General features: G+C 40.6%; 1 protein-coding gene across 3 annotated transcripts in view; it reads left to right on the plus strand.

The window, feature by feature from the left end:
• The first annotated feature begins 7,485 nt into the window (after window positions 1-7,485).
• The window catches only part of RGS22 (regulator of G-protein signaling 22), a 147,462-nt gene continuing 133,901 nt past the window's right edge, over window positions 7,486-21,046 (plus strand). For 2 of the 3 annotated variants that reach the window (XM_011931708.1, XM_011931716.1), the window contains exons 1-3: window positions 7,486-7,705; window positions 8,198-8,226; window positions 20,443-20,505. In XM_011931708.1, coding sequence (XP_011787098.1) covers window positions 7,681-7,705; window positions 8,198-8,226; window positions 20,443-20,505 — 117 coding nt within the window. In that variant the 5' untranslated portion in view covers window positions 7,486-7,680. Of the gene's footprint in view, window positions 8,227-20,442; window positions 20,506-21,046 lie in introns of all 3 variants that reach the window. The other variant, XM_011931726.1, reaches the window with a different exon arrangement.

The following is a 21,046-nucleotide window of genomic DNA, read 5'->3' on the forward strand; positions in this document are numbered from 1 at the left end:
TTATGGCCCTAGGTCTTAGCACATTTAAGTCTTTGATCCGTCTTGAGTTGATTTTTGTATAAGGTGTAAGGAAGGGGTCCAGTTTCAGTTTTCTGCATATGGCTAGCCAGTTTTCCCAACAACATTTATTAAATAGGGAATTCTTTTCCCTGTTCCTTGTTTGTGTCAGGTTTGTCAAAGATCAAATGGTTGTAGATGTGTGGTGTTATTTCTGAGGCCTCTATTCTGTTCCATTGGTCTATGTATGTTTTGGTACCAGTACCATGCTGTTTTCATTACTGTAGCCTTGTAGTATAGTGTGAAGTCAAGCAGCGTGATACCTCCAACTTTGTTCTTCTTTCCAAGATTGTCTTGGCTATGCAGGCCCTATTTTGATTCCATATGAACTTGAAAGTAGTTTTTTCCAATTCTGTGAAGAAAGTCAGTGGTAGCTTGATGTGTATAGCATTGAATCTATAAATTACTTTGGGCAATATGGCCATTTTCACGATATTGATTCTTCCTATCCATGAGCATAGAATGTTTTTCCATTTGTTTGAGTCCTCTCTTACTTCCTTGAGCGGTGGTTTGTAGTTCTCCTTGAAGAGGTTCTTCACATCTCTTGCAAGTTGTGTTCCTAGGTATTTTATTCTCTTTGTTGCAATTGTGATGGGAGTTCAGTCATGATTTGGCTCTGTTTGTTATTGGTGTATAAGAATGCTTGTGATTTTTGCACATTGATTTTGTATTCTGAGACTTTGCTGAAGTTGCTTATCAGCTTAAGGAGATTTTGCATTTTGACTATGGGGTTTTCTAAATATACAATCATGTCATCTGCAAATAGAGACAATTTGACTTCCTCGCTTCCTATTTGAATATCCTTTATTTCATTCTCTTGCCTGATTGCCCTGGCCAGAACTTCCAATACTATGTTGAATAGGAATGGTGAGAGAGGGCATCCTTGTCTTGTGCTGGTTTTCCAAGGGAATGCTTCCAGTTTTTGCCCATTTAGTATGATATTGGGTTTGTCATAAATAGCTCTTATTATTTTGAGATATGTTCCATTGATACCCAGTTTATTGAGAGTTTTTAGCATGAAAGGGTGATGAATTTTGTTGAAGGCCTTCTCTGCATTTATTGAGATAATCATGTGGTTTTTGTGATTGTTTCTGTTTATATGATGGATTACGTTTATTGATTTGTGTATGTTGAACCAGTCTTACATCCCAGGTATGAAGCCAGCTTGATCGTGGTAGATAAGCTTTTTTATGTGCTGCTGGATTTGGTTTGGCAGTGTTTTATTAAGCATTTTGGCATCGACATTCATCAGGGATATTGACCTGAAATTTTCTTTTTTTGTTGTGTCTCTGCCAGGTTGTGATATCAGGATGATGCTGGACTCATAAAATGCGTTATGGAGGATTCCCTCTTTTTCTATTGTTTGGAATAGTTTCATAAGGAATGGTACCAGCTCCTCTTTGTACCTCTGGTAGGATTAGGCTGTGAATCTGTCTGGTCCTGGACTTTTTTTGGTTTGTAGACTGTTAATTACTGCCTCAATTTCAGAACTTGTTACTGGTCTAGTCAGGGATTTGGCTTCTTCATGGTTTAGACTTGGGAGGGTGTATGTGTCCAGAAATTTATCCATTTCTTCCAGATTTTCTAGTTTATTTGTGTAGAGGTGTTTATAGTATTCTCTAGTGGTAGTTTGTATTTCAGTGGGGTCGGTGGTGATATCCACTTTATCATTTTTTATTGCATCTATTTGATTCTTCTCTCTTTTCTTCTTTATTAGTCTTGCTAGTGATCTGTCAATTGTGTTGATCTTTTCAAAAAATCAGCTCCTGGATTCATTGATTTTTTTGAAGGGTTTTTAGTGTCTCTATCTCCTTCAGTTCTGCTGTGATCTTAGTTATTTCTTGTCTTCTGCTAGATTTTGAATTTCTTTGCTGTTGCTTCTCTAGTTCTTTTCATTTTGATTTTAGGGTGTCAATTTTAGATCTTTCCTGGTTTCTCTTGTGGGCATTTAGTGCTATAAATTTCCCTCTCCACACTGCTTTAAATATATCCCAGAGATTCTGGTACATTGTGTTTTCGTTCTCATTGGTTTCAAAGAACATCTTTATTTCTGCCTTCTTTTTGTTATTTATCTAGTAGTCATTTAGGAGCAGGTCATGCAGTTTCCATGTAGTTGCACGGTTTTGAGTGAGTTTTTTAGTCCTAAGTTCTAGTTTGATTGTACTGTGATCCGAGAGACTGTTATGATTTCTGTTCTCTACATTTGCTCAGGAGTGTTTTACTTCCAATTATGTGGTCAATTTTGGAATAAGTGCGATGAGATGTTAAGACGAATGTATATTCTATTGATTTGGGGTGGAGAGTGCTGTAGATGTCTGTTAGATCTGCTTGGTCCAGAACTGAGTTCAAATCCTGAATATGCTTGTTAATTTTCTGTCACGTTGATATGTCGTGTTAAAGTCTCCCACTATTATTGTGTGGGAGTCTAAGTCTCTTTGTGGGTCTCTAAGAACTTGCTTTATGAATCTGGATGCTCCTGTATTGGGTGCATATATATTTAGGATAGTTAGCTCTTCTTGCTGCATTGATCCCTTTACCATTATGTAATGCCTTTGTCTCTTTTGCTCTTTGTTGGTTTAAAGTCTATTCTAGCTGAGATTAGGATTACAACTCCTGCTTTTTTTTTCTTTCCATTTGCCTGGTAAATATTCATCTATCCCTTTATTTTGAGCCTTTATGTGTCTTTGTATGTGAGATGGGTCTCCTGAATACAGCACACTGATGGGTCTTGACTCTATCCAATTTGCCAATCTGTGTCTTTTAACTGGGGCATTCAGCCCATTTACATTTAACTTTAATATCGTTATGTGTAAATTTGATCCTGTCATTATGATGTTAGCTACTTACTTTGCCCATAAGTTGATGCAGTTTCTTCACGGTGTCAATGTTCTTTACAATTTGGCATGTTTTTGCAGTGGCTGGTACCAGTTGTTCCTTTCTATGTTCAGTGCTTCCTTCTCTTGTAAGGCAGGCCTCGTGGTGACAAAATCTCTCAGCATTTGCTTGTCTGTAAATGATTTTATTTCTCCTTCACTTACGAAGCTTAGTTTGGCTGGATATGAAATTCTGGGTTGAAAATTCTTTTCTTTAGGCAGGTTGAATATTGACCCCTTCTCTCTTCTGGCTTATAGAGAGATCTGCCGTTAGCCTGATGGACTTCCCTTTGTGGGTAACCCCACCCTTCTCTCTGCCCTTAACATTTTTTCCTTCATTTTAACCTTGGCAAATCTGACGATTATGTGTCTTGGAGTATCTTTGTGGTGTTCTCTGTATTTTCTGAATTTGAATGTTAGCCTGTCTTGCTAGGTTGGGGAAGTTCTCCTGGATAATATCCTGAACTTGGTTTGCAAATTGAACTTGGTTCAGTTCTCCTCGTCACTTTCAGGCACACCAGTCAAACGTGGATTTGATCTTTTCACATAGTCCCATATTTCTTGGAGGCTTTGTTCATTCCTTTTCACTCTCTTTTCTCTAATCTTGTTTTCTCTCTTTATTTCATTAAGTTTATCTTCAATAGCTGATATCCTTTCTTCCGCTTGATTGATTCAGCTATTGAAACATGTATGCTTCACAAAGTTCTCATGCTGTGTTATGCAGCTACATCAGGTCATTTATGTTCTTTTCTACATTGGTTATTCTAGTTAGCAATTTGTCTAACCTTTTTTCAAGGTTCTTAGCTTCCTTGCATTGGGTTAAAACATGCTCCCTTAGTTCGGAGGAGTTTGTTATTACCCACCTTCTGAAGCCTATTTCTGTCAATTCGTCAAATTCATTCTCCATCCAGTTTTGTTCCCTTGCTGGCAAGGAGTTGTGATCGTTTACAGGAGAAGAGACATTCTAGTTTTTGAAATTTTCAGCCTTTTTTGCGCTGGTTTCTCCCCATCTTTGTGGATTTATCTACCTTTGGTCTTTGATGTTGGTGACCTTCAGATGAGGTCTTTGAGTGGATATGCTATTTCTTTCTGTTGGTTTTCCTTCTGACAGGCCCCTCTACTGCAGGTCTGCTGGAGTTTTCTGGAGGTCCACTCCTCACCCTGTTTGCCTGTGTATCACCAGCAGAGGCTGCAGAAGAGCAAAGATAGCTGCCTGACCTTTCCTCTGGAAGCTTAGTCCCAGAGGGGTACCTGCCAGATGCCAGCCAGAGCTCTCCTGTATGAGGTGTCGGTCAGCCCCTACTGGGATGTGTCTCGCAGTCAGGATACATGGGGGTTAGGGACCCACTTGAGGAGGCAGTCTGACCCTTAGCTGAGCTGGAATGCTGTGCTGGGAGGTCTGTTGCTCTCTTCAGAGCTGTCAGGCAGGGAAATTTAAGTCTGCTGAAGCTGTGCCCACAGCACCCCTTTCCCCAGGTGCTCTGTCCCAGGGAGATGGGGGTTTTATCTGTAAGTCCCTGACTGGGGCTGCCACATTTTTTTCAGAGATGTCCTGCCCAGAGAAGGGAAATCTGGCAGTTTGGCCACAGCAGCCTTGCTGAGGTGCAGTGGGATCCACCCAGTTCTAACTTCCCAGTAGCTTTGTTTACACTGGGAGTGTAAAACCGCCTACTCAAACCTCAGCAATGGTGGACACCCCTCCCCCCACCAAGCTTGAGTGTCCCAGGTTGATCTCAGACTACTGCCGTGCTGGCAGCGAGAATTTCAAGCCAGTGGATCTTAGTGTGCTGGGTTCTGTGAAGGTGGGACCCCCAAGCCAGGCCGCTTGGCTCCCTGGCTTCAGCACCCCTTTCCAGGGGAGTGTATGGTTTTGTCTCACTGGTGTTTCAGGTGCCACTGGGGTATGGAAAAAAAGAACTCCTACAGCTAGTTTGGTGTCTTCTCAAATGGCCACCCAGTTTTGTGCTTGAAACCCAGGGCCCTGGTGGGGTAGGCACCAGAGGGAATCTCCTGGTTTGTGGGTCACAAACACCATGGGACAAGTGCAGTATCTGTGCTCTAGTTCCTCAGGCTCAGTCCCTCACAGCTTCCCTTGGGTGGGGGAGAAATTCCCTGACACCTTGCACTTCCTGGGTGAGGTGACACCCCACCCTGCTTCGGCTTGCCCTCTGTGGGCTGTACCCACTGTCCAATCAGTCCCAATGAGATGAACTGCGTACCTCAGTTGCAAATGCAGAAATCACCCTCCTTTAGTGCTGATCTCGCTGGGAGCTGCAGACCACAGCTGTTCTTATTCGGCCATCTTGCCAGCAGTCTCGGTCTTGGTTGTTTATCCAGCTTGCCATTCTGTGTCTTTTAATTGGGGCATTTAGCCATTTACATTTAAGGTTAGTATTGTTATGTGTGGATTTGATCCTGTCTTCATAAAGGTAGCTGGATATTTTGCAGACTTGTTTATGTGGTTGCTTCGTAGTGTCACTGGTCTGTGTACTTCATTCAATGTTTGTTTATTTATTTTACTGGCTAGTAATGGTTTTTTCTTTCCATATTTAGTGCTTCCTTCAGGAGCTCTTGCAAGGCAGGTTTGGTGGTGACAAATTCCCTCAGCATTTGCTTGTCTGAAGAGGATCTTATTACTTCTCCACTTATGAAGCTTACTTTGGCTGGATATGAAATTCTGGGTTGGCAATTCAGTTGAGAATGCCGAATACTGGCCCCCAATTTCTTCTAACTTGTAAAGTTTCCACTGAGACGTCCACTGATAGTCTGAGGGGTTTCTCTTTGTAGGTGACCTGGTCTTTTTCTCTGGCTACCCTGAACATTTTTTCTAACATTTTTTATGGAGTATCTTTCTGGGGTTCCCTGCATTTCCTGAATTTGAATGTTGGCTGTCTTGCTAGGTTGGTGACATTCTCCTGTATTGTATCCTGACGTATGTTTTTCAACTTGGTTTAGGGTAATAGACTTCTTAAACTCTCTCTCTCAATGTGGTCCACTCACAGCTTTCTCCAACTCTGTTGATGGCAACTAAACTTTCCTGGCTGTTCAGACCAAATCTGGAGTCATTCTCAACTACTTTGTTTCACTCCCATGTCCAACTTGTCAGGAAATCCTCTTGACTCTATTGTTAAAATGTCTGCAGAATCTATCTCAAACCTGTACTGCTTGTGCTGAACCACCTGGTCTGAGCTACCATTAGCTCTTGCCCGCTTCGAGTCATGCTAATATTAATATATTCTCTAGAAAACACCCAGAGTGATTCTTTCAAATAGAAATAAAGTCATGTCATTTCTCTGTTCAAATTCTGCTATGGTTTGCATTTCACTCAGAATGAAATATGGAGTCCTTACCAAGGGCCCACAAAGCCCTTTGTGATTTGTCTCCCCACCCCCCACTTCTCCCTTATCTTCTGCCAGGATCCCGTCACTTCATTTGGTCCTCTAATTTTGTCTGGCCAATATAGTGTTTATTTTTGTCTTTTCCTATGTAATAGGGAAAAGGCAATGAATATAACTAGATGGGAGTTACGGTTCCTTGCAATACAAGCACCCATTGTCTTATTCCTTCTTTTCTTAAGCATTCATATACTTGTGGGGCCCCTGCCAGCCTTGGAGTATTCCTACAATGTAGGAGGCAATTGTGAAGCCACTGAAGGTTTTAAGCAGGTCAGATTTGCATTCAGATGGATGATTTTGCATTCATCATGGAGAATGGGCTTAAACTGAACTCCACTGGAAGCAAAGACTGAAAAAAGCAGTTAGGAAGTTTTTACAACAGTTCAGATGGAGCCTGTACTAAGGATCTTCTTACTAAGCAGGAGCGGAGAGGAAACTCCAGATTTCAGAAACACTAAGGCAGAATAAGGAGAACCTAGTGCTTTACTGAATAAGAGGGCTGGGTGGCGGGAATAAGTTTTAGGGAAAAGCTCCCAGGTTTCTGGCTTGAGTCTTGGGTAACCTAACAGACGAAGGTACCACGTTAGGTGAATATGAGGCCTCCTCAAGTAATTTTTAAGCCTAGCTATCTTCAAAATGCAGCAGTCCTAACTGGTACACACGTGTTGGGGAAGTTCGCGGTTCCTATAGGCCGCGAATTATTTAACTTTTTACACAAGCATTTCATACTACTGTGATGGAGATCAAGAGCTGTGTGTTGCGGGCCTCCTGAGGAATGATGAAAACTCGAGGCCCGAGTCTTCCCTGCTTCCTCCGCTTCCCGGGACCAGCGGCTCTGGCCGCCTCGCGCCCCGCGTGCCCGCGGCCTCTCCCTCCCGTGGAGCACCGCGTTTCTCTAGCTGGTGCTGTTTGGCTGTAGTGGAGGAAGAATGGGCCTGAGCCGCGGTCCCACAGTAACGAATTAGCGGCCAGTCGGGTCTCGAGGGCCACAGGCTTCTCCAGGGTGCCCCTCCCGGGTGACTGCGACGGGGATCCGCACGCGCGTCCGTCCCCAGCCCTTCGCGGCGCTGGACCCTGCCCAAAAGGAGGAGGAAGGGAGGGCAGGGGGAGGCTGGGTCGTTCCCATCGCGGCTTGGTAACCCTGAAAGGCGCCTGACCGGCCGGCCGCGGCCTCCCACGGCGGCCGCATTGTCTAAGCTCCATAGCAACCCCGGCGCCTTGCGCGCCACACTAGCCGGCGTAGCTCCGGAGCCCGCGCGCCGCCGCCGCGTCGCTCCGGCACTGACCCGCGCTGGGCCCGCGCGCCGGGCCCCTGACGGCCCGCGCGGGCTCCAGGACCGGGCAGAGGCGACGGCATGCCCGAGAAGAGGCTCACAGCGGGTAGGTGGCGGCCCCACAGGGACGGAGGACCAGCCCGCGGCGTCCAGGCCGCACCACGCGCCAGCCTCTGGACTTTACCTCCTGCCCTCCTAGAGGTATCCCGCTCCCAAACATGAGAAAAAAGGGCTTCACTGCCCTCCTGTTGGATTTCATGACGAATTTCACGTCCTCGCCGGTTGACGCTGGCACCACATTATCTCGCTTAATTCTGCATATTGTACTAGAATAATAGGGGGTTCCGTCTATAAAGAAGGGTAACTGCTGGGTCACAGTGAATTAGTGACCAGGCAGGATTCCAGAGGCCTTTCCTTCCCACTTCCACCTTGAATTCCAACTTAAAATGCAAGTCATGTACAGAGAATGAACAGAGGGCCAGAAATGTACTGAGCGTGCCCGTGTATAACATAGGGCTAGGTGCTGTCTTCCATGATTTCATTTACTCAAAGGAAATCAGTTTTGAGGGAGATAATGTAATATTTTGTCTTGTTTCAGAGCCACCAGCTATTACAGAAGAAGAATTTGTAAGTACGATTTCAAGGGGCTATTTATTTTTTTCTTTGGCCTTTAAAAATATAGCAAATATTAGATCATAGAAGAAAGCTGTGTGTTTTCTTTCCTCCTTTTTGCCAGAGTTTTGGTTTAGAAACAATTGTAATAACTGTGTACAACATCTTTTTGAATTCTCTGGCACATTTTTAAGAAGGGGCCAATTAGTTTGTATGGTGGATGCTGTTCATCATTAAAGTTCTTTCACATAAATGGCCTCATTTAATTTCTCTAAACTCTTTAATGACTCCATGAGAGGAAAGTTTTATCTCCGTGGCTGTATTGTGATGTGGCTGTGCAGTTCCTGGTTGGGGTAAACAAAAGTAAATGGCATTGATGGATAAAGAGTAGTCAATTTATCATTCCTTTACAAATGTACTAAATACTCTCAGCTCAGACTTCTAGAGAGGTTAAATAATAAAAGTACTTTGCTAAATATATCCTATATATTGTCATTTAGGTGAGTGCTACATTTAGGGTGGGTTCCATTGTAATTCCCATTATATACAGTGGTTAAGGAACTTGCCTCAGGTTACACAGACAAACAGGAGGTGTCAGAACCTAATTCCTACCAAGGTCTGAGTCTGATTCCAAGAGCTCCAAGCCCTTCTATTATTTATTTATGTCTTCCAGCACTTATTTCTATGTTGGCTAATTATCTTATTTGCTTTTGGCTTTCAATCAACAAACATGAGTGATTATATAGTCATAGTGTGGTCCTGGATGCTGAGCTTAAGTCTCAAGAAGTTCACAGTATAGCAGGGCCTAAGAGAGAAGAAAGGGCTAAGGCTGTGTGTGCTGGTGGCTTTCACATTCACCTTTCCAGAGCTCTGGTCCATTACTGGGAGAGACAGACACACACACACACATATACACACATACACACACAGAGCCACTGAAGGTACACAGAGCAAGTCAGAAATTCCTCCCATCTTCTGGCCATGTTGGCAGAGCTCTGCTTTAAGAAAAAAAAAAAAATACATTATACACACACACACACACACACACACACACACACATACATATTTTCAGACAGGGTCTCCCTCTGTCACCCAGGCTGGAGTGTAGTGGCCCCATCACAGCTCACTGCAGCCCTGACCTCCCTGGGCTCAGGTGATCTTCCTGGCTCAGCCATCTGAGTTGCTGGCACTATAGGCACGTGCCAGCACGCCTGGCTAATTTTTATATTTTTTGTAGAGACAGAGTTTCACCATGTTGCCCAGGCCAGTGTCGAATTCCTGGGCTCAAGCGATCCACCCACCTTGGCCTCCTGAAGTGCTAGGATTACAGACCTGAGCCACCATGCCAGGCCCAGCCACTCTGCTTTTAATGGGAAATTTCTTTAAGCTGCTCCAGGCCTTCCTGAACTACTCTTAGTTGCAGCAGGAGGTGAGCATTTCTGAAGCCAGCAAATCTTTTCCCATACTGCTGAAGACCACTCAACAACACGCCACTTACCGTTTGAGCAGTTCACCTAACCATTTTAGGTGTTGGTCCCATCCGTGAACTCATGATAGCTTGAAGACTCTAGGCATTCCCTTTCTCTTGGCTTGATTTCACTGTCTCTGAGTTCTCTTATCTTTCATTATTATTCCCCCCTTTCTGGCTTCTCTTTTTCTTTTCTCATGAAAGTACTGACCTTCAGGATTCTGTTCTCTGGGCTTTCTCTGGGTGAGCTCTTCTTCAGTACCCCTGTTTCGTGGGACTTCCACATCTCCACAACTCCAGTCCAGACACCATTTTTAATGCCAGCTCTATATATCCAGTGGGTTATTGGGACTCTTCATCATCTGAATGTCCGCGTCAACAGTCTAAACTGAACTCTCTCCAGGCCCCCCGACACCATGCTGTTTTTCCTCCACTTCTTATTTTGATTTGTGGTGCCACTGGCCAGTCACTCATATCAAAGCCTTTCTTCCCTTTTCTTCATCCCCTGCCTGCAATCATTTACCAAGCTCTTTTCGTAGCCATATCTTTTTCTCCATCCACACAACTACTGTCTCATTTCAGGCCCCCACGCTGGGCCTGGACTTTGGTTGTAATTCTAACTGATGTCATTGCCTCCAATATTCCTTCTGCCAACTCCAATTTTTCTTTGTCTAAAGCGTAAAATTCAAGCTCCTGAGCATTAGTTGTATTAGATTGCTTCCTATTCCTTTGCTCTGTCTGCCTTTAGATTTTTCCTTCTCCTGTCGCTCTTACCCTGGCTATCAGATTGCTATTAATTTTTTAAAACATTACCATGTTACTAGCTTGCTCAGAGCTTTTATTAATAACTAGTATTTATTGAATGCTGACCACATACTAGCTACTAACAACCCTATTAGGTGCTAACCACATAGTAGCTACTAACAACACTATTAGGTGGTTATTACTGCCCATATTTCACAGAAGAGGAGGTCGAAGTTCACAGTGGTTAACTAAATGGGCCTGAGGCCACATATCTTGTAACTGGTAAAGCCAAAATGTCAAATGCTTTGCTTTAGCCTTCAAAACCTTTTCTATAACTTTTCAGCCTTCTTTAACCTTATCTCCCAATGCTTTTCTCTGTGATAAAGACAACATTCTTACTGTTTTTGATTTCGTTTATAAACTACATCCACATGCCTCCTGCCCCAGCCAAACTATACCCCACTTGTCTCCTTGCCTTTGCTGTCAAATTTTGTCTCAGATGCCCTTCCCCATCTATTTCACAATGTTGCACATTCTTCAAGGCCCAGCTAATCTCCTCCATTAAGCCTTTCCAACTAACATCATCCAGACTGCCTGTGCTCTGAGCAGCTTTTAGCTGAGACCAGTTTATAACCAGATTCTCAAATTCACATGCTCAACCAAGTATTGTCTATAGATTAAATAATTAACATGTCTTGCACATGTAGTTACCCCTGTTTTTCCAAAGTGTGAAAATATTGTTCTCATTAATAAATTACATATTCTTAGGAAAAATGTGTCAGGGACCTGTAGTTCCCCAAACTCCATTCTCTCCTTTTCCATAGTGGATGTTAGAACCATTGCTATCCCAAGTTAAGACTATGTTTTCTTAGTTTCCCTTGCAGCCAAATGTGTTTATGGAACCAAATTCTGGCCAATACGATGTAAGCAGAAGTGTTGTGTCCTACTTCTCTGGAGAGCTGATGTTTATAGAGCTCAAATAACAGACCCTTAGGTCACACAGCTAGTAATTAGTTGAGCCACAGTTAGAAGCTGGGCTATTCTAACTTTAATACTTACATAAGTGTAGAAGAAAAGAATGAACCCTTTTTCTTCTTTTCTGCCGGCTGGAATAAAGTTGTGATGCTGGAGCTAAAGCAGTCATCTTAGATCATGAGATGGACCTGGCATCTTGAGGATGGCAGAGACATAAGATCAGAGGGGCCTGGGTCCCTGATATTTGGGAAACCACAATACTTTATGATTAATACCTTATGATTACAACTGCTTATGATTGAGAAAAATATTTTATTATTTTATTTAAGTAGTTTTCTGTTTTTTGTTTTTTTTGGTTTTGTGCTCCTATGTTCATACCAACTTTTTTTTCATATTGTATTTTCTCAGTGGATCTAAAAGTACAGTGCTGTTGTGGACTCCCACAAAATAATATTTGAAACTTAACATGCGGTCTTCATTGTCAAAGGATAGAATAACTCATTTAGAATAAAGTATTTGTTTGTCAGGGACACATACCTTGTATATATTTTTAATTTTTTACCTAGGTATAAGGTACACATTGAGAACGTTTAAAGTGAGAGTGAATTATAAAATTTACACATTAAAATTTAGGGCTGGGCACAGTGGCTCATGCCTATAATCCCAGCATTATAGGCCAGGAGGTCAAGGTGGGGCGGATCACAAAGTCAGGAGATCAAGACCATCCTGGTTACCACAGTGAAACCTTGTCTCTACTAAAAATACAAAAAAAAAAATTAGCCAGGAGTGCCTGTAGTCCCAGCTACTCGGGAGGCTGAGGCAGGAGAATTGCTTGAACCCAGAAGGCAGAGGTTGCAGCCAGCCAACATCACACCACCACACTCCAGCCTGGGCAACAGAGCGAGACTCCATCTCAAAAAAATAAAATAAAATAAAAATAAAAATTTAGGAGTCACTCTCACTTTAAACTTACAGCTAAAGTAAGGTGTAAGGTACACATTCAGAAAGTTTAAAGTGAGAGTGACTCTTAAATTTTTTTTATCATTAAAATAGTGTGCATTAATAGTAAAGATTTAAGTACCTGACTTTTATATTCAAAATAATGTCTTTTTCTTGTGCCTTAAAAGTAGTTTGTTTGCAACTATGCAAGTAAGTGTGCCAGGCTTCAAAAAAAAGTCTTTATCAAGTCTTCCATCAAAAAATTGAATCCAGGAAAGAAAATTCTTTATGGAGTAAAAACATTGTAGTGTAATGATCTATTTTGTTGAAGGTTTTCTGATTTAAAAAACCCACAGTTTTATTAACTTTAAAAGCGGATTGAAAGCTGTTTAAAAAAGGAAAAGTTAAAAAAGAGAACACCTTGTAATCTTACCATCAAATTAAGATAAACTTTAGCTTTAAGCAGTATTTACTTGTATTTTACTTGTTAAAAATGGTATTCATTTTTAGCTAATTTTTAGTCTGTTCAAGTTTCTATTTTGTTATTTTTACACGTTGAATGAAATTATAATAAGCATAGGGTATTTCTCAAGCATGAAGACATTCTCATTATTTTAACATACAGTAACTAGTTGGCTCTCCATATCCATGGATTCCACATTTGTAGATTCAACCAAACTTGGATTGAAAATATTCAGAAAAAGGCCAGGTGCAGTGGCTCACACCTGTAACCCCAGCACTTTGGGAGGCTGTTGCGAGTGGATCACCTGAGGTCAGGAGTTCGAGACCAGCCTGGCCAATGTGGTGAAACTGCGTCTCTACCAGAAATACAAAAATTAGCTGGACGTGATGGCACAAGCCTGTAGTCCTAGCCACTAGGGAGGCTGAAGCAGGAGAATCGCTTGAACCTGGGAGGTGGAGGTTGCAGTGAGCCCAGATCACGCCATTGCACTCCAGCCTTGGTGACAGAGTAAGACTCTGTCTCAAAAAAAAAAAAAAAAAATCAGAAAAAAATACAAACTTTAAAAATACAGGATAACAACCATTTACATAACAATTACATTGTATTAGGTATTGTAAGAAATCTAGAGATGATTTAAAGTACATGGGAGGATGGGTGTAGGTTATATGCAAATACTATGCCATTTTATATGAGGGACTTGAGCATCCCCAGATTTCAGTATCTGTGGGGGTTCCTGGAACCAATCTCCAGTGGATACCAAAGGACAACTGTATAGAAAAAAGGTCCATAATTCCAGTCCTCATAAACCTGACTAATTACTTGGCAATTAATGACCACTTGGTGTTTTTTTTTCCAAATAAAATATGTTAAATTATACATAATTGGGTTAAATGAACAGTGAGAGCCTACTGGGGCTGACACACTAGGCAGCTTTATATGGAAACACTGGAAGGCAGGGCTAGACCTAAGTGCCACCCCTACTTTCTCCTGTTCTTGTTTCTTTAAGAGGTTGCAGAGCTAGCGGCCAGAAGTGTTGTGAACAAATCTTTAGGAAACTAAGACAGGTCCCAGAGGTCCTTTGTAAAGTGTTAGGCTATTTGGAATTCTTTCATCTGTATGGAATCCTTTACTCTGGGTAGGAATCAAATTCTCTGATGCTTTTTTGGAACTACAGAAACTGTTAGCAGTCCCATTGATAAGTTAGTAAATAAGTATATCATTAAGCAACTTTTTCAACGTATGGCCATATTAGACACTACTGGGTATAAACATTGTTATTAATCCCCAAAGTAGCATACCTTCTGATCAGAGAGATGGCCTTTAATATGAAACAGTAAAAGGATAAGCAGTTAAGTGTGAGGTTTGAATTGAAAGTACATCGGGATTTAGAGAAGTTTGCCACATCCTCTTTCTAACCGTATAGAATGGGAGAAAAGGTGACCAAGGGTGTGAGATACTCTCTGCTTTAAATAAGTATATTGAGTTGTAAAGATCGTTTTTTTTTTTTTTTGAGACAGAGTCTTGCTCTGTCGCCCAGGCTGGAGGGCAGTGGCACGATCTTTGCAGTGAGTTGTAAAGATCTTTGTACAAGGAGAAAACCTTAGGGTATTTGTGCCTAATGAATTGTCTTAAGCCTAGTAGGTATAATTCGAGATATGACTGAATAAAAGCGAGTCCAGGCCAGGCACGGTGGCTCACACCTGTAATCCCAGCACTTTGGGAGGCTGAGGTGGGTGGATCATGAGGTCAGGAGATTCAGACTATCCTGGCCAACGTGGTGAAACCCTGTCTCTACTAAAAATACAAAAATTAGCTGGGCGTGGTGGCACGTGCCTGTAGTCCCAGCTACTCAGGAGGCTGAGGCAGGAGAATCTCTTGAACCTGGGAGGCGGAGGTTGCAGTGAGCCGAGATTGTGCCACTGCACTCCAGCCTGGTGACAGAGTAAGATTCCATCTCAATAAAATAAAATAAAATAAAAGTGGTTGGGGGAGGGGGTTGGGGCGTCCAGAGCTTTCTTCACCTTCTCAAGTCTTTTGGGTACTTGTTGAGAGAGAGAGACAGAGAGAAGGAAAGGGAAGGGGAGAAGAGAAGAGAAGAGAAGGGAAGGGAGGTGAAGGGAGGGGAGGGGAGGGGAGGGCGGGAGAGGCCAGGACAGAAGGCCGATGGAAAAGTACTTCTGGATAGATACTGATGTAATCTGTGATGATAACCTTTGGAGGATAAAAGCAGAGTCCATACTTTTGCTCCTCATTGCATGAACCATTTTAATATCTTCCTCTTTCATAGACTTCATTTATAGAAAATATAATTTTGCAAACCAGTGGGGATCTGATACATGGGCTTTTGGTTTTCAAAGGTCAAAAATGCCTTGATCTAGGCAAGCCATACTTTCAACAAGATGTGTTGTGGAGCTTGTCTCACCTTGCATTCTCTTTTTCTGACTCTTTTTCTCTTTTGACAGTATCTCTTCTTTTAATTAGTATTATTTGTTAGAGTTTTTTTTTTTTTTTAAGTTATTAGTCTTTTCTCTTTAGGTTTCGTGTCCTCAGTATAATCTTTCAATTATTCAGTAAAAAATGTTGTAAACGTTTACTATCTAAAGGCCGGGCGCGGTGGCTCAAGCCTGTAATCCCAGCACTTTGGGAGGCCGAGACGGGTGGATCACGAGGTCAGGGGATCGAGACCATCCTGGCTAACACGGTGAAACCCCGTCTCTACTAAAAAAAAAAAAAAAATACAAAAAACTAGCCGGGCGAGGTGGCGGGCGCCTGTAGTCCCAGCTACTCGGGAGGCCGAGGCAGGAGAATGGCGTGAACCTGGGAGGCGCAGTCTGCAGTGAGCTGAGATCCGGCCACTGCACTCCAGCCTGGGTGACAGAGCGAGACTCCGTCTCAAAAAAAAAAAAAAAAAAAAAAGAATAAATAGGGAACAGCCCTTTTCCTCCAGAAGTTCACAATCCAGGATGAGACATGTAAACAATTACAGTATGAAGTGATGAAGGTTTTTATAGGGGAAATACAGATGACCACTACTTCAGACTTCTGGAGAAGAAAAAAGATGGGTACATGAATACGAGGGAAAATTTTTCTGGGCGGAATAATCAACATGTGCAAAGGTGCGAAACTATAAAAAAATTGCTATGACTATAGTGTGTAGTATGAGATAAGGCTGGACAGTGGGCAGGAGCCAAATTGCATTCACCATAAGCCCTTTTTGTGGTAGAAAAGGATTGGAGACTGGGGGAACAAATGGATCCCTTGTATTAAATGAGGTGTGGCTAGGAAGACTGACCCACAGTGTGGTATGGATAAGAAAGAATAGGAAAGATGGGGTTTGGCATATGATGGATAGGACGGTGAACCAGAGGTCAGTCCCTTGGTAGATAGGATTCCAAAGTAGTAGTCAGAAGATGGTCAGATAACCAGGAATTTATTCTAGAGGCAATGATGCTGATTTGAGAATCTGTTATTTAATACACAGAAGGCTAAGAAGCCTGTCCATAATGTGCAGAGAAACTTGATCTTATTTCCTTGTAATAACGCCCCCCTCCAAACATTTTACTAGGAAAAAATTTAAACATGTAAGAATTAAAAGAATTGTATAGTGAACACTGATATACCTACCACTAAGATTTCACAATTTTTGTTACATTTGTTTTTTTCACATAGCTGGCCTGTCTATCTCATCATCCATCCATCAGTCCATCTTATTTTTTATGTATTTTAAAGTAAGTTACAGACATTGATAAACTTCACCTCTAAATACTTCATGAGTATCATGAACTATTAATAGTATTCAGTATTAGTTTATGATTCTTTTGTTGATGCAAAATTTATACACTGAAATGCAAACATTTAAAGAATAAGTTGGTGAATTTTGACAAATGTATACATACACCTGTGTAATCCAAACTCCAATGCATATGTAGAACATTTTCATGTCCTAGAAAGTTCTTCAAGCTCCTTCTCAGTTGATTCTTGCCCCCATTCCCCAGAGACACCTACTATGCTGTCTTGCTTTCTGGCCTCACTCCTTTGCTCATGCGTTTCTCTGTGTACTCAGCATTATTACCCCTCATATTTATATTTCTAAATACAGAATTTGAAGTTATTTGAAATGCATTTCAAATGCCATTTTTCCCACTTGAGTCTTTTCTGATTCTTCTTACCAGATAACATCTTTCCTTCCTTTGGAAGAAACAGTTTATATTGTAATTCTCTTATGGCATGTATCATATTCTTTCTTGGACTGTGGGTTTTTTGTCTTCTTATTTCCTCTTCCTTGCTTATAATGTCTTTGTATATCTTGCATCTTTTAGAGTTGTAAAGAAATTGGACTGGGTGTGGTGGCTCATGCTTGTAATCCCAGCACTTTGGGAGGTCTAGGTGGGAGGATTGCTTGAGCCCAGGAGTTCAAGACCAGCATAGGCAATATAGTGAGACCCTGTCTCTACAAAAAAAAAAAAGTTTTTTAAATTAGTTAAACACCTAAGTGACAGAGCAAGACCCTGTCTCAAAAAAAAAAAAAAAAAAATTGTACTTCATCTGATTTGAAGGTGCAGCAAAATAACTTTAAGCAAAAAATTTTACCTACCATAATTAGCAAGCACACATAAACTATTTTGTTAACCCTCTTTCAGTAAGACATTTGAGAAGTTTGGACTAAAAATGGAAAAGCTGACTTCATTTCCACAGATGGCACACCTGTAATACATAAAAAAAAAAAAAAAAAAACAGGTTTCAAGAGTACATTCAATTCTGAAGAAGTGTTCCTACCTTCATTCAACAGAGAATCTGTGTTGCAAATTTTGCAGTCAGGTTTATAGAATGATGTAATGGAGGAAATGATTCTAACTCAGTTTTCTTCTTGATTATACCATTAACCATCACCAGTTTATTGATTATTTGGAAGATATTAAACCTAAGCATAGAGACTTAGAGCATTTTAATATAGCCAAGTAATGGGATTGTGGAAACTCTTTGAGAGTAACTGAGTTACTTCTTCAGCTCAAGGCCTTAATTTTTTTTTTTTTATTTTTTTAATTAAAGGGTTTGTGGTGTAAAGGGCACATGGGTTTATAAGACTGCTTACTGATGTGACAAGATATTTTGAACACATTGAACTAGAAACTGCAGTAGGAAAATAGGTTCCTTTATTTACTAAGAAAAGGACAAGCCTTTCCACTCAAGTGCCACATGTGGGTGAGCAGATCGCACTTGGAGGCAACACTTTATTTCCCATTGTGTAACTACCCAATAGCAACGCAATTGCTGAGGTTTGATATTGATAGAAATTAAGGCACAATTTTAGAAAAGAAATATTGATTTTGATGTATTTGATAATACCTGAGGTTTTCATAGTTTTCTGTAAGTGCAAACCAAAGGATATGACTGAATGCCTAGGAAATGTCAAGTCACCAAGGGGTTAGAGCAGTGCCACTGCTGCCACCTGAGAACTCTTTCCAGTCCCTGGTGAGATGAGCTGAGCTCAGGAATCTAGAGAAAACTTTGAAAACCTTTATGGCAGTTTGACAGAGTATATTTATATCTGTTGAATACGGCAAAAAATTGGGATTGCCGTATGTATCTTCTATTTCTAATTATTCATTCAAAGTTATCTATCTGAAATAGGTTAAGGAAAAAAACAAAAACAAAACAGGGCTGGGCATGGTGGCTCATGCTTGTAATCCCAGCATTTTAGGAGGCCGAGGCGGGCAGATCACTTGAGGCCAGGACTTCGAGACCAGCCTGGGCAACATGGTGAAACCTTGTCTCTACACAAAATACAGAAATTAGCTGGGCATGGTGGTGGGCGCCTGTAGTCCCAGATAGGAGGCAAAGGCATGATAATCACTTGAACCCAGGAGGCGGAGGTTGCAGTGAGCTGAGATCACGCCTCTGCACTCCAGCCTGGGTGACAGGGCAAGACCTTGTCTCAAAACAAAAACAAAACTAGTATCTCCTCTCAGATAGTTCATTGAGTTAGAATCTTTTAGAAGTGCAAGACATCTGGAAATGAATATATGAATCTGAAAATTAGAAATTTCAGGCAGTGTGGCAATTCTAGGTAATACTTAGGTCCACCTGGTGCTATGAAATACATATTCTGTATTATGGCTAAAAATTAAAAATGAAATGTATATTTTAGAAAAACTGACAAGGGATTGTATTGCACTACTGTTTGTTATTTAAGATATACACTGTTCACATCTGTGGATTTTTGATCATGTGATCCAGTACTGCCAAATTTGTCCACCCTTATTGTAGCACAATGCCTTCTACCCAGAATTCAGATGTTTTCTCATAAGAGTTAGCAAAAACTAGATAGTCTACTAAATACAGTTGGAATTATTAAAGTAACTTTGGAAGGTAAATTTTGATAGGTTATTAAATGCCTTGTAGTTTCCCCCAAAAGGATATCTGCCTTGTTCTGCTTTGTTAGACTTTGCCAATCAGGACTCTCTTTGAGCACGTGCTACTAAGGTACTACTACTAAGGTAGTAAATTTATTAAATCCTTAGTTTGTTGTTATTTTAATCACTTGAAATTTTTAGAAAACTAAATCTTTTGTTTTAAGGTTTCTAGTAAGTTTCTTGATATAAATTCTATAAGTGATTGTTTATAACTCTCTTCTGATGCTGCAATTACTTAAATTACCCTGAAAATCTACTTTCCAAAATAGGTGCAATATGCTATAGTGTCTTCTTTATAGCACTATATACTTCAGTACATTTTTAAAAATTGGCCAGTATAAAAAGAAAGTAATCAGCCATATGGAAATAATAGCATTGTGTCATATTGTCAACTTTCATGTTAGATTTTCAAAATTGCAATATAATTATGAATAACAAAATAAACACATGTACCATATAACAGTTATGCCATGATGTACTTTTGACATAATGGAAACAATTACTAATAAAATAAGGTGTCCTAGGATTTGGAAGAGAGGTTTTGTTCTTGGCAGTGGCTTTTCAATTTTGCCAATTTGAAAAGTGGCTATGTTGGTGGATGAGATAGTTATGGAAAAAATGTATACAATCTTTATTCTTAGAACACATGCATTGTCAAAGATTCCTCATGCAAAAGTGAAGCAAGATCCAAATTAAAAAATGTATCTCATTCTGGGGTGGCGGGGCAGTACAACGTTTTCTTCACTTCTTTTATCACTTCCATTGGGCAATTTAAGAAATTTACACGCTCAATTTCATTTGGGTTCCAAACACTGCTTCTTGTTGACTCTGCCTTTATTTTTATGAAATATATATATATTTTAATAAGTCTGTGTGAAACTTACCATGTGGTGGTATTATTTTGTATTTGTTGATGTTTCATTTAAGTGTTGTGCTGTATTTTTCATGTGTTCTGTTTTCCAACTAAGTATAGTAGCAAAGTGTTTTAAGAATATGCTGCCTTCTGTTTTCTTATTTTTTCCTTTCAGAGATTGGAAGGAAACTATGAAACACTATAAACTGTGTCCAGTTTATAGTGAGGGTTTTCTGTTTACTGACTAAAAGAGATTTGAAGATCTACATGATAATAAATTCTTAGCAGAATAAGAGAATAATATAGGCATGATTTAAAACATTGTTGTATCATTATAATACTGTGTTTTTATGTTGTTTTTTTTTTCTTTTTGCAGGAAGATTCTCTGGCAACAGATGATTTCCTTGTAGACTACTTTAATGAATTTCTGAGCCTTCCAGTGAGTTTATTATTATGATCTATCGAATACATATTATCAAAGCAAAATATTTTAATCACTGGATTATCTTGTGAGACCAATTTATCAGGGATAATGCTTTTTAAAAAATATTAAAGCATTTAGGTAAAGGTTTTATCTTTTTATATAATCATTTGGATTTGAATCATATTTAGAAATTATTGAAGAAAGCTGGAGTTTTTCTAACCGTTATAAAGCATTCTGTACAAACTCTGGTTCAGCTGTATTTGGCACCATGTTAGGCTTCTTATTTATTTATTTATTTATTTTGAGAAAGTGTGTCACTGTGTCACCCACACTGGAGTACAGTGGTACGATCATGGCTCACTGCAGCCTTGACTTCCCAAACTCAAGCGATCCTCCTGCCTCCCAAGTAGCTGGAACTGCAGGCATGTGCCATGACACCCAGCTAACATGTTAGACTTTTGACAGAGGTGATAAGGACAAAATATCAAAAAAGTCAAGGAACTAATTTCTTGCTTTCAAGCAATTATTTTCATCCTCTTGGATAGATCTTAAAGTG

Source organism: Colobus angolensis, unplaced genomic scaffold, assembly GCF_000951035.1.
Source record: "Colobus angolensis palliatus isolate OR3802 unplaced genomic scaffold, Cang.pa_1.0 Scaffold121, whole genome shotgun sequence".
NCBI classification, from domain to species: Eukaryota; Metazoa; Chordata; class Mammalia; order Primates; family Cercopithecidae; genus Colobus; species Colobus angolensis.